This window comes from Centrocercus urophasianus, unplaced genomic scaffold, assembly GCF_019232065.1.
Source record: "Centrocercus urophasianus isolate 14NV4802_14NV808 unplaced genomic scaffold, USGS_Curo_1.0 seq_33, whole genome shotgun sequence".
Classification (NCBI taxonomy): Eukaryota; Metazoa; Chordata; class Aves; order Galliformes; family Phasianidae; genus Centrocercus; species Centrocercus urophasianus.
The window spans coordinates 4,876,250-4,888,957 of record NW_024884900.1 but is presented as its reverse complement, the minus strand read 5'-3'; the positions used below and the strand labels follow the sequence as shown (position 1 = coordinate 4,888,957).

The 12,708-nt window shown below is 44.4% G+C and overlaps 1 protein-coding gene across 2 annotated transcripts; it reads left to right on the top strand.

The window, feature by feature from the left end:
- The first annotated feature begins 89 nt into the window (after positions 1–89).
- KCTD7 (potassium channel tetramerization domain containing 7) lies at positions 90–12,468 on the top strand. 2 transcript variants are annotated; one of them, XM_042830005.1, is made up of 4 exons: positions 90–593; positions 3,916–4,085; positions 5,804–5,982; positions 6,500–12,468. In XM_042830005.1, exons 1-4 carry the CDS (start codon positions 381–383, stop codon positions 6,874–6,876), a joined length of 939 nt encoding a protein of 312 aa, XP_042685939.1. In that variant the 5' UTR covers positions 90–380; the 3' UTR covers positions 6,877–12,468. The 2 variants fall into 2 exon arrangements, with proteins under 2 accessions (XP_042685939.1, XP_042685940.1); XM_042830006.1 differs by lacking the exon at positions 90–593 and adding an exon at positions 2,976–3,184.
- The last annotated feature ends 240 nt before the right edge of the window (positions 12,469–12,708 follow it).

Sequence of the window (12,708 nt, the reverse complement as noted above, 5' to 3'; positions counted from 1 at the left end):
AAAAAAAAAAAAAAAAAAAAAAAAAAAAAAAAAAAAAAAAAAATATAAATTAAAAATAAATAACTTTTTTTTTTTTTTTTTTAAAAAAAATGCTTTAAATGTGAATTTTTTTTGGCCTCGGAGTTGGGGTTGAAATGATTCACATGGCTGAGATGGAAGGTGTCACCTTTGATCAATCTGAGCAGTCACAGGCATGGGTTGATGGTTGGACTGGGCGACTTCAGTGATCTTTCCAACCTTAGTGATTCTATGAGTGATCCTTTGATTCTGTCTCATGTCACGGCTGTGGATCTTGTCGAGGTTTGATGTTGGATGAGTTTTCTTTGCTTTAGGAGCTGAGCGATGGGACGAAATGAACATGGGTGCCCACTGAGAGGTGTATGGGCTGTAAGGTGGCGTTTGTTTCCCACAGGGGTAGGCAGGGAGGTTTGAGCCTATCGAATTTGTTCACCCAGAGCAGTTGTGTTGGGACAGGCGGTGATGGTGGGGAAATGGCTTCTAAAGGACATTCCTTCCAGCCCATAGCAGTGCAGTCAGATGGATACCCCAAAGCTCTGAGCACCCGTCAGCCACTCAGGGACATCACTATTGAGGTAAGTGGCGATGGTTTGGTTTGGGGATTTGTTTTGGTTGTATTTTCTGACCTGGCACTCAACCCAGTGAAGGTACCTCAGGGTTGTACACTGAGTTTCTCTTTACCCAAATTCTGCTTCTTAACGATGTGAAAGAGCTTTATTTTCCTTCATTTCCGTTAGCTACTGTAGTTCCTCTTGCATTTGATAAACCAGAGGCAGACGCACGCTTTTGGGTGCCTGCGGGGAAGGGATTCCCCTGCTACCCAACCGGGCACCAAATCCTCCTTAGAACTGAAGAGATGCAAAAGTGAGGCTGGAGCGCCCCCTGGTGCCCGCGCACCGCAGTGCCGCCGCTCTCCGCGCGGTGAGGCCCGCCCCGCTTCCCGCCCTTTTCTCCGCGCGGCCGCAGGTGCTTCCCCGCAGTTCCTCAGCGCCGCCGCCAGATGGCGGTGTGGGAAATGGCGGTCTGAGGGGAGGGCGCCGCCCTCGCCTGTCACGCCGCCAGAACCCAGCTGTGCTGAACCCACTGATGCTTAACAGGACCTGGCAAGGTGCTAAGCCACAGCTGGCGTTTAGCTGCCTAGTTAATACTTAATTAATCGAGCACCCGGCTTGCCTAGGCAGCCTTTATCTCCAGTCAGGCCTCCCCCTGCCCCACGTTGATGTGAGGAGATTTCTGCTGGCAGGGAGCCTTCCCCTCACACACCGCATGTCTTGCTCTTACGCATCTCTCCGTGGCCTAACGCAGAAGCTGTGGTGTGCTCCATCTCAATCTGTGCCACTTCTCACTAATAATCAGTTACACTAACTGTGGAGTTTTACAGTCTGATTCACAGCGAATTCAGGGATCCCGCCCTGTATCAGAGCGTCTGTTTGGTCTTTGTACACAGACTTATTAGGATTGCTGTATCTGGACACCCTGTCTGTTCTGCTTTGCTCACGCAAGCAAACCTTCATATCTGAGTGCCGCAGACAGAACACAGGGCCAAATACAGCTCCCATGGGTTGGGTTTATTAGCACCTGTGGGTTGGCAGATCCCTGTGTTGGGTTCATAGATCTCTGCTCTGATGGCATTTGGTTGTGCCATGGTTGGGTCACTTTTCTATAGGGATACAACTTTGCCAGCAGTGTAACCTCAGAAGGTGTTTAGGAGAAAGTTGCTGCAGCCAATATAGAAAAGCTGAGGGTACAGCAGTGCCTTGAGAGGCTTTTTTTGTTTTTAATCTTATTCTCAGCACACATTCTTAATGCAGCTCTGGGACTGCTGCCATTGCCCAGGGAATGAAGCACGACCTGCAGGTCCAGTTCAGTAACCTTTGTGTGTGTGTTTGAGGCAGCATCTGAGCAGTCAGAAAAGCTTGGGGAAGCAGACCGGGCCATTCCAATGACAAGGCGCTCGTAAACCAGGAGGAGGAATCTCTGGTAAAGTTGGATGGTGCTGACATGGCTCAAATAAATATTTGATTTAGAAATCATTTTGTTGAGCGATGATGCATTCTCCTTAATTATCTGTTGAGTTGGCCCTGGACATCCTTGAGCATGAAATGGTTGCGTTTACTTAGTTACAGGGTTTGTTTATTTATTGCGATGGTTAGTAGAGATGTGCTGTTGTGGCTGGTTACCCACTGCTAGTGCCATATTCGTCATAAAACCCTGCACTAATTATGGGCTGAGGTCTTATGATGTGAACCTCGCTATGGAGGAGATTGTGCAGCAGTTCCAAAGATTGTCATGTGTACTCATTAACTTACACAGACGTTTTCTTTTCCTAAACCTTGCTGTTTTGCTAAGGGAGGATCATGGTGTCTGTATTTGCAGTTAGCCACACACAGCGGTTAATCGTAGCCATAAATATTTCATGTCGCTACTTCTTGTTGCTGGGGATTACAAGCAGTCGTTATGAAACATTTACGTAGTCAAAAAGCAGCGCCCAGGTAGCAGATGCTCCTCCTCCTTTAATAATTTACAGCGATCGGAGGGAGGTGGGGAGCGGGACGGGACCCCCAGCGGTGTCAGCGCGTCCGGGCGCTGCGATGCACGGCAGCCTTTTACGTAACGCGGGGCCGCCGCTCCGCACCTGGAGCCCGGGGCGCGCCGCCGCCAGCAGGAGGCGGGAGCTGCGCGGGAGCGCGCTCTGCCGCGGGCCTATCGCTGCCGGCGGGCGGACCGCCCTCATCCCGCTAGCCAATGGCAGCGCGCGGCAGTGCGCTGCGCTGCCAATGGGCGTCGGGCTCGTACCCCGCGGCTGGTGGGGCCGTGCTGGCGGAGGAGCCCCGCTGGCCGCGGCCCAGCCCCGCCCGCCGGTGCCGGCGCTGCCCGTGGGCCGGTCCCCGTGCAGCCGCCAGCGCGCGCCCCGCCCGCCACGTGACCCTCCGCAACCGCGTGGGGTGGGAGGGCGCCCGCCTGACCGGGGTCTCGCTTCCCGTGAGCAGTGCCGCGGCTGCTGCTGGGCAGAGCCAGAGGGATGGTGGTAGTCACAGGGCAGAGCAAAGGGAGCGGAGACCCGGATGAGGCCATGTCGAGCTCGGATGCAGAGGATGACTTCCAAGAGCCAGCCACTCCCACGGCCACCCAGGCGGGCCAGGCGCTGCCGCTGCTGCCCCAGCAGGTAAGGGCTGCTCGCTGCCCAGCCCCGGGCGTCGCGGCTCCCGCTGCTCAGCGCCACGAACCCGCGTCTCTCCCGGGCTGTCAGCGCAGGTTCAGCTCGAATTGGAGCAAAGCCCTTTAATTACAGCGATTGCTCCCCTTCTCCATTCCTGCTTGAGCTTGACAAATACAAGTAAGTCTTTATTCTGACAGCGAGGCGGCTTATAGTGTGATGCAATGTGATGCTAAGATTTTGGGGCCTGCTGTCAGCTTCATTTAAGTGCAGAATCACTGATTTGCCAGTGTGCTGTAAGGGAACCAATGGAGCAGCAGCCAAGTGCAGGTGCCAGGGTTGGCCTGGGACTATGTATCTCCTCCCCTTTTTATTCATGCATGCGAAAGGAGGAGTTGTTTTTGTTTTGTTTTGTTTTGTTTCTGATTTATTTTCTTCCTCAGTAAGAGCCAAAAGGAGGCATTCACACTTTTAACAGATATCTAGCATTAAAGCTGTAGTGACCAGTGCTGTTCCAGATTTCTGTCTAAAATTCACCCAGGCAGCATCCGGGATTTATAAGGTGTTAACCCATGAAGCTCATTGCTTTGTGGCAGCAGGGCAGAGGCATTTGTCAGACCAAGTTTTGTCACGGTGGCACAGATTGTATGCTGGGACTTCTGCAAATCCCCACCCGCTTGGCCTGCGCGTAACTACAGAGCACTGGGGGCTCATTTCTGACAGTGTGATCACTTTTCCAGTTCCCAGAAGTCGTCCCACTGAATGTAGGAGGCATGTATTTCACTACAAGGCTGTCAACGCTGAGGCGTTACGAGGACACGATGTTGGCGGCGATGTTCAGCGGAAGGCATTACATCCCCACGGATGCCGAAGGCAGATACTTCATTGACAGAGATGGAACTTACTTTGGGTACGTGCAGTGTCCTCAGTATGCTTCCAAAGTGGTGGCTGAGGGAAAGGAAAACTAAGTTTTACGCTTGTTTCTTCTAGTTGAATGATGTCTGTGGAGTAGGTTTTAGGAAAACGGGGTTGGTGTGCATCCACGCCTTGAAAACATCTCAGAGAAAAAATGAATTGCAGCACGTCACCACTGGAAATGATTTATTTTCTTCTTAAGGGCTTAAGCTTTACAGTGGAGAAGGAAAATCAGCTGATGATGTTCTAGAGGACAAATTCATGTCATCTGCTTTGGAACATCTGCTCTCAGAGTATCAAGCTGTTTTGCTGCTTTAAAAAACGATGTCTTTGGCACTCGACTGGTTTATACCAATCTACTCCATTAAAATTACAGTGATTAAAGAAATATTTTAGTTCCCCAAAAATTCCTGTTTTAATGAAGATCTTTTTTCATGTTAATCACATTTTTCATTATCTGTTTCCCCTGAATTGAATATGCAAAGGGAGGTATGATTAGGCTTTAACTAATGCATTTCTGACAATGAAAGTGGACCTGTAACGCAGTTTCTGTGCCTGTGATGGGCTGTAGTTTTATAAGAAAAAATTACCAAGGTACATCTGCTGTCTGGTAAGGGAATAACTTACCTCTGGAGCTCTTCAGAAATACGTTAGATTAAAGCACAACTGGGGGGGGGACAAACAGCACTTTAAAAAGTATTTCTTTGAATAATTTTTGCTGACAGTGCCATGTACTTTCATTTTCAGGATTCATTTTGAACTTTGTAGCCTGTGTGTAGCTTGTTTTATTTTTAATAAAAATAACCTGATGTTTCAACTCTGTGTGAAGTGATGTGAGATCACTAGAAAAGACAGACATCATTTCTTGCAGTGTTCATAGGTTGGGGTCACAAAGCAGGTGTTGTAGTTTAACTTAAGGTACTTGTTTGTCCTTGACATCTCCGTAGTCCTCTGCTGAATGGTTGCTTTATTTTCAAGGCATGTTTGAACTGCACCTTAATGTGGGTCAGAAATAGATTTAGCCACTGTGAAAATATAACAATTTTATGTTTGGCAATTTAGAAGTTCCTGCCATCTTGTTGGACAACCAATTTGCTTTTGATGTTACTGATCTGAAGTCAGATTGTAGTGGGAACAGAGAGCCGCGTAGCACTTGTTACGTGAAGGTTGCAGTAATGCTTGTTTTACTTGATATGGTCAGCAGTACTTGATTAATGCTTATCAGGTGATTTATTTTCCACTTTAAAACTCCAGGGGTTTAGCAGTGTCTCAGAATCACAAGGAAAAATTCTTTTTTTCTCTTTTTTTTCTTTCTTATTGTATGAACGGATATGGCCCTGATCCTGTGAAAGGAGCACCTCCTTTGCAAATGCTCCATCCATTCGCATGGAGCCTCGGTTCTGAGTGGGATAAAACGTCCACGTGTCTGATTCGCTAGGAGAATCAAAGAAGTTTTTGTCCCAGATTGAAATTTGGAATACAGTGACTGCGATCTCTTTCCCACAGAATGGCCTTTTCTAATTTAAGGGGTTTCTCCCTCAACTATTTGTTAAAAACGTTGGCTGGAAGTGTAACTCGTGCTTCTTTCAGTTACTGAAGATTAAGGATTTCTGTCCCAGTAGAGTAAACAATGAATACATGGTGTTTCCTTTCCCACACACAACAGTTTTGCTGGAAACTTGTTAATTCTCAGTGTTTTGGTCCTTCTTTCAGAGACATCCTTAACTTCCTGCGCTCCGGTGACCTGCCGCCCAGAGAGCGAGTGAGGGCAGTGTACAAGGAAGCTCAGTATTATTCCATAGGACCATTGCTAGACCACCTGGAGGATGTCCAGCCTCTGAAGGGAGAGAAAGTGAGGCAAGCTTTCCTGGGCCTAATGCCGTACTACAAAGGTAAATAAACAAAGCACTATGATTGTTGTTTCTGCCATGATTCAGGTAGTTGAGTGGTGCTTTTAGGCCTCCTTTCAGACTGATTCCATCATATGTCATAAGTTTCTTACGTATCTTCCGTGCTGCTTAGACCTCTGAGGCTTTCACATGAGGTTTGTTCCTGCTGCATCTGAGGTTGTGAATTTTTTATGCTGTGTTCAAAAGGAGCCAGATCTAGGCCACAACATGCCAGGCTTAGCACTGAGCAGGAGCATCTCTGTGCCTCCCTATTTGCTCCATTAGAGCCTGCAGTGGAATCGGTTCAGGCACATGGTGAGGACACCAAGCTCACAAGACAATGGAGACTGATTTAATTAACATAGAATGTATCTAGTGCATCCATCTTTGTGGTACTGCTAATACTACATTAAGAACAACATGTAAACGCTGACAATGTAATACATTTCATGTGGAAAAAGAATGGATTTAATGTCTTTCACTAGGTGTTTCATTGTTACTTTCAACTTCTGTTTCTTAGATCATTTGGAGCGGATAATTGAAATAGCAAAGCTTAGAGCTGTGCAAAGAAAAGCAAGATTTGCGAAACTGAAAGTCTGTGTCTTCAAAGAGGAGATGCCCATCACTCCCTATGAATGCCCACATTTCAATTCTTTACGTTTCGAAAGAAGTGAAAGTGAGGCAAAGCTGTTTGAGCATCACTGTGAAGTGGATGTGTCTTTTGGACCTTGGGAGGCCGTGGCTGATGTGTATGACCTTCTGCACTGTATTGTGACAGACCTGTCTGATAGAGGGATAACTGTGGATCATCAGTGTATTGGTGTGTGTGATAAACACCTGATAAATCACTATTACTGCAAGCGTCCTATCTATGAGTTCAAGATCACTTGGTGGTGAGTTGTTTTGTCCAGACTGGTGCAGGAGATGAAAGGACTTCTAGATGACAATTGCTTTTAATATTTTTGCAACATGTCTCTGGAAATGCGTTGCTGCTAACATATATTGGAATCAGCCTGCTGAAATGTTGGCTAGTGCTTAGCTGTTCAGCGAAGAGGGACCTGTCACAGAGGTTGAAAAACCTCTGCAATATTAAAAAACCAACCAAACAGCCTGAAACAAGACTGTTGGCTCAGGTACCTTAATGAGGCACAAAACAAAATCACCTCGTGGAAATTACGGAGAGGAGTGTCTGACATTTATTTTTTAATGTGCCACCTACTGTGTGGCTGCAGTCCCATTGTCTGCAAAGTGGGTGTGATGGATCTCAGCCTCAGGTGCTAGTAAGTAATGCTGATAGAACGTGGTTGCATTTTACACACTTCAGAGTGTTCCAGTCACTATGCAGGCCTGCCACTTTATGGATTGAGTAACACCCTGCACAGAGATCCTGCAAGTGTAATTTTGGTGTAATAGACAACTAAAAAAAATAGAGGAGTGTTGTTGTGAAGATTAAGCTATATGCATATTTTAAAAATTAAGAATCTGCATTGTGAAGTGTAATATTTAGTTGTTTCTGTTGTTATAAAAAGGAACAGCAGGTTTGGAGAATATTCCTCATTGCTTTGTGGAATAATTACCGTTCATGAAAGATTTGTGCCTGTTTTTAGCCTTAGAAATTCTAACTGTTTACAGCATCTACAAAAAGAATCTATAGAATCAGGTCATTTGCAGAGGCTTTTGGTGAATGAGTAACTCCATCTGTACGTTCCTATTAGCAGAAGTATTAAGAATATTTAATGTGTATTATTTTATTACTGATTCTTTTTACAGTCTGTGCTATTAAACTTTGTTCCAGAGCTAGTCAAATGATGAGGCAAGTGCTTCCTTCTCCTCACCTCTTCAGTTAAATCTAACTTCCAGCATTCCTGCTGGCACTTCTCTGTGTGATGTCAGCACCTTTGTTTCTTCCTTTGTATTCTAATATCTCTCCAATTGCCCACCAGTGTATCTGGGAAGTACATTTATTTCCATGCTGAAGGAGGCAGCTGTTGCAGAGCCGTGTTCTTTCCAGAAGGTAATTTTTGCACTTCCGACGTTGGCAACCATCTGCTGAAGCTCCATTTCTGTGTGTCCAAAGCTGAAGGGTAGATGGAGCGATCTGAGGGTGCTGCTGTTGTGAGCTTCAGAAAATGCAACTACTGTTCAAAAAGACCCCACCTGAGGGAGGCTGGAAAGTAGGTGTCTGCATAGTGCATTCCTTTGGACTCCTTAATCCAAGATTCTTGCTTCATTAAACTTCTGACCAAAATACTTTACAGACCTATTAATTATGATAGAAAAAACTATCGCTTACCTGAGATAATTCTTAGAATATAAAAACTTGACGTAAAATTGTCTCATAAAAATATTTTCAGAAGGCTGGTTTTGCATTGAGTAATGTTCACACTTCTCTGTGTTTAATTTAGGAATTTATATTGAATTGTCTCTCAGAGGCAGGGACATAAAGTTCTTAAGAGCTCTTTGCAAGTGCTTATTTGGAGTTCACTGCTGTTAGGTGCTGAGTTTCAGGTCCAGAGTTGAAACTGCAAAGCACAGTGGTGCTGGGAGGAGGGAGATGAGTGTCACTTAGGTGTATTTGAATCTTTCAATCCAAATTTCTTTGGATTTAATTGTTCCTTAAGTACTGATTGTGTTACAAGTCCCTGTGCCTCTATTTGACTACCTACAATTACAAGTCAAAGAATCTTTCCCTAAACTGAGAGGAAGCTTGCATGATATCTGCTCTACTTTGCTGCCTTCTCTCCCCAAGAATCTTAAATTACAACCACGGTTTGGAGTAAAATGATGTAAAACCTTAAAGCTGAAGCTTAGAAACTTTTGGCTGCCAGTAAACTTCTGAGTTTATTCAGGGGCTGCAATGAGAATCCCGGCTGTACTGGAATATTCTCTTGTTATTTTTCTGCCACTTCCCATATCACACAGGACATAACTCTGGTTTGAATTACAGCACCACTTATTAACATGAAGCAGGCTGTTTTGACAGTGATTATTTTTGGCTTTAAGTGTTGTTCAGCTGTTCTCCTAGAGAAACTGTGACAAAATTCCTGTTAGAACCTTGTTTGTTATTTCTTAATGTGCACGTGTTGCTATTCTGTAAATTTTTTCCTGTTAATTGTTTAAATAAGTGAGAAAGTAAGGAAACTGCCTGACCCAAAAGGTGAAGATGAAAATCTGGGTCTGTATCAATTGCATCTTAACTGAAACTTTCATCCTTCTTTTGTATCTTCCAGAGGGCAGAAATAATTAAGTGCAATATTGAAGGAGGGAACACAGAGTTGAGCCGCGTGCTCTCATGTAACTCATCCATGGTGTGTGGTGATTTGTACAAGTTAGCAATACTGTTACTAACCACGCTTGTTCCAAGCAGTCTTTGTTTACAGTGGGTTGATTATATTGCCTGATGTGCATTTGGGTTTTGACAGAAACAGCGGAGTGGTGCAGGCAGATGTCAGGGGTGTCGTCCAGTCACTGGTTTATAGGACGTTCCTGACTTCACTGGCATGCAGCATACGTTCTGAAATGCTGCGTTTGCTACAAAGATGTGAGTTGCTGATTACTAAATCAGTGTTCAAGATCATTGGTTTTTTATATCATAAATATGATATTATTGTCTAATTAAACTAAATACCTATGTAATACCGGGTTGGGTTTTTTTTTTCCTTCTTGTACAGGCATTTCTTTATATCTGGCTAGAGGTTTGTTAGGGCATACTTAACTGTTTCTCTGTCTTTTTGTCACTTTATTATCTTCCCTGCTACTTCTCCATACACAGAACCCTACAGATACCCTGTGGCTACAAGCTGCTGCAATTTTCTTGGGCAACTTGGCCACCCAGAGCATGGTCTCATGTTATCATTCTGATGTTGTGGTGGACATCATCTCTGCAGAAAGGACAATGTATGTCAGTCCATTGTGCTCATTCACCGCAAAGGAAAGATGGTTTTCATTCCGTGTTCTGAGACAGGATGAGTGCAATTTTGGTTCCAGATTGATGTTCAGGAGCACATTTAGAAATGGTTTTTATTTTTTTGCCCTTCTAAATGAGAAGTCTGAAATGTTTTTGAAGTATGGACTGCATAGCTGGATTTCAGAGCTATCTGATTTTAATGAACAGCAGGGAGTGATTGTGAAATAGTCAAAAGGTTGTTGTTTAAAAAGTAGAGCTGTTAGATAGATTTGAAGTCGCTGTTTGTGTAAACACATGAAATATGTTTTTTTTCTTTAGCATAGTGCAAAAAGTAGTCTTAACACCAGTGCTTAGAATAAGGGACTTGGCCAGTTTCGCAGTGTGTCAGACACTTCTGCATCAGTTTTGCTTTGTAAGATGGGAAGGATACCTACTTTGTGAAACACTCGTGATATAAAGAGGATATTTGTGTGTTAGTGAGTATTCAACATTTATGTAAGCATCCATTTAGTGACTGTTGATTTCACCAGTTAAAAAACCAAACCAGCCCCCAATATAACTTGGTGCAAGCTCCTGAACTTGAATATCACCGTGTGTGATAATCTGCAAACCTCAGTGCTGAGCCTCTGTCTGCCTTGGAGGGAAGTGAAGGTGCCAGCATTCCTTATCCTGCTACGTGTTCTCTTCTAAAACTGCTTTTTAAAGCTGATTTTACCCAAACCTGTTACCAGGGATCAGTTTCTGCACTGATGAGTTTTTGGGGTTCTTAGGTTTTTAGGTTTCCATTTTAGGTTCCCAAAAGCTGTAATTCCTGCAGCAGAAAGTTTGGCATAAGAAGTTGCTAAGAAGTGTGCCCAGAGATACATCATGATGTAGTAAATGCATGTATTTGTTAGTGTGGATATTTGTGAGATTTTATTGGTTTTCTTTAGTTCTGTAGTACTAATTTCTGAAACTAGCATGAGATACAAGGAGTTCAACGTTGGGCTTCTGATAAGCCTGCTTATGCCTTAAATATCCCCTGTTCTCATTGTGTAAAATCACTCATCTCAGAGTCATTTAGTATATGAAACAGTAAAGGCTGTTATAGTTGCAGGAGAATTGGGAGTCCTCCCTGATTCTCTCCATGAGTTCTGTAGAGGACAAATTCCTACTGATTCAATTACAGCCTCCATTCTTCTGATCTGCTTGGGTGAGAATGGCTCCAGCAGTGACGCCAGGCAGCTGGGTTGGCTCTGGCAGCTGAAGTCCTTGGAGGCAAAAGTCAAAGACACCTCAGCATGTGAGAAACAGATAAGATTGTGAGATTTGCATACACATATAATCTGACTTTTAGTGAAGTGATTGTTAAATGTGCAGCAAATTCCAAAGGGTTTTGATACCTGAAACTGTTCCAAGCGATAGCTTTGTTAAACCGTAATCTAGTTGGAGCCCTATTGTTCTAATGTGTGTTTGTGTAAGATGTTCTGACCAGTTCTTCTGTTAATGGTTCTCACCATTATCTGTGTTTTCCCAGTGGAACCTGAAGCAGTGAGCACAGCTCCCAGCCCCCCAGGCCCGACACAGCTTGTTTTGCACATACCCTGTGCTTTGAGTACGTGCTGCTTATTGCAGCAGGTACAGTGGGAAGGAATTAGTTCTGCTGCTTATTTCCCCAGGGAAAAACCTATTCCTTGATAGGAATACTTCAGTGAGATCCTGCTCTGTGCTTCCCCACATCTTTGTTTTTCAGATGCTTAAGGAGGTGAGGTGTCTTGCTAGAAGATCCGTGATCAGAACAGCTCTCTGGATTGCCCCTGGTTCCTTCCCCTTTCTGTAACTTCTAAATGAACGACTTCTGTCTGCAGGACATGCAGTAATTCTTTCTACTGCACCACTGCATTTTTTGCTTTGTGAACACCCACTCTAATGTTTGAACTTCTAAGGTATTACAAAAACACCCAAGGAATTTGCACAATCCAGTCCCTGTCAGCCTGGTTAACCTTGGCTATATTCTTCCAGTTCCTGGGTGTAGGTTCACTGTCCTGTGATAAACCAAGTGTGAGAAGATGCACAGGCTGTGCATGAACTGGGAAACACAGCAGTGACTGGTGAGGTGTCTGCTGGGTCACACTACTTGAATTTCAACATTGTTGATAGATAATTTCATCTAAGCAAAGAAAAACCTCCTGTCTTTTCATTGCCTTTCTGAAATAAGCTGGTTTTCAGAGGATAATTATGATGTATGTACTCCTCCAACTGGAAATTGCTTTCCAGATCAGTTCTTACTCATTTTACTTATGCAGGTTTACTCTCAGTTTACCTACCCTTTCACTGTGACTTTTGTAAAAGAATTTTGTTTTGCTGAAGTTGGGTGCCTGTATGCATTTTAATCCCTAATGCAATTGAAAACCCAGCCTGGATGCTGATGGTTGAGGTTTGCAGTTATCCCCAATGATTTTAATTAAGTTAATGTGCAATGCTTAATATTGTGGGTACTGCGGTACATTATTTCTTACTACACTTGGCTTTTCAGTACAGGTGATATACCCTGTTTCTATTTAAAATCTATAGAAGACAAGAATATGTACATGCAGCTTCTGTTGTGCAATAAATTATACTGAACATAGCTGGGATGTGGCTGCTGCTCTCCCCTTTCTGCTCTGCGTGATTTCAGTGTGCCTTCCATGCCCACACGATAATTACGGTATCGGTCACCCTTCCAAGTCTTCCTTAAGGCCACCAGCCAGCAGCTCATCAGCACTTCCGTGAGAGCTGGTCCTCGCGCACGATGACTGCAATCTGACCATCGGAGTTCTGCTTCCTTCCCCCCACGCCCAACC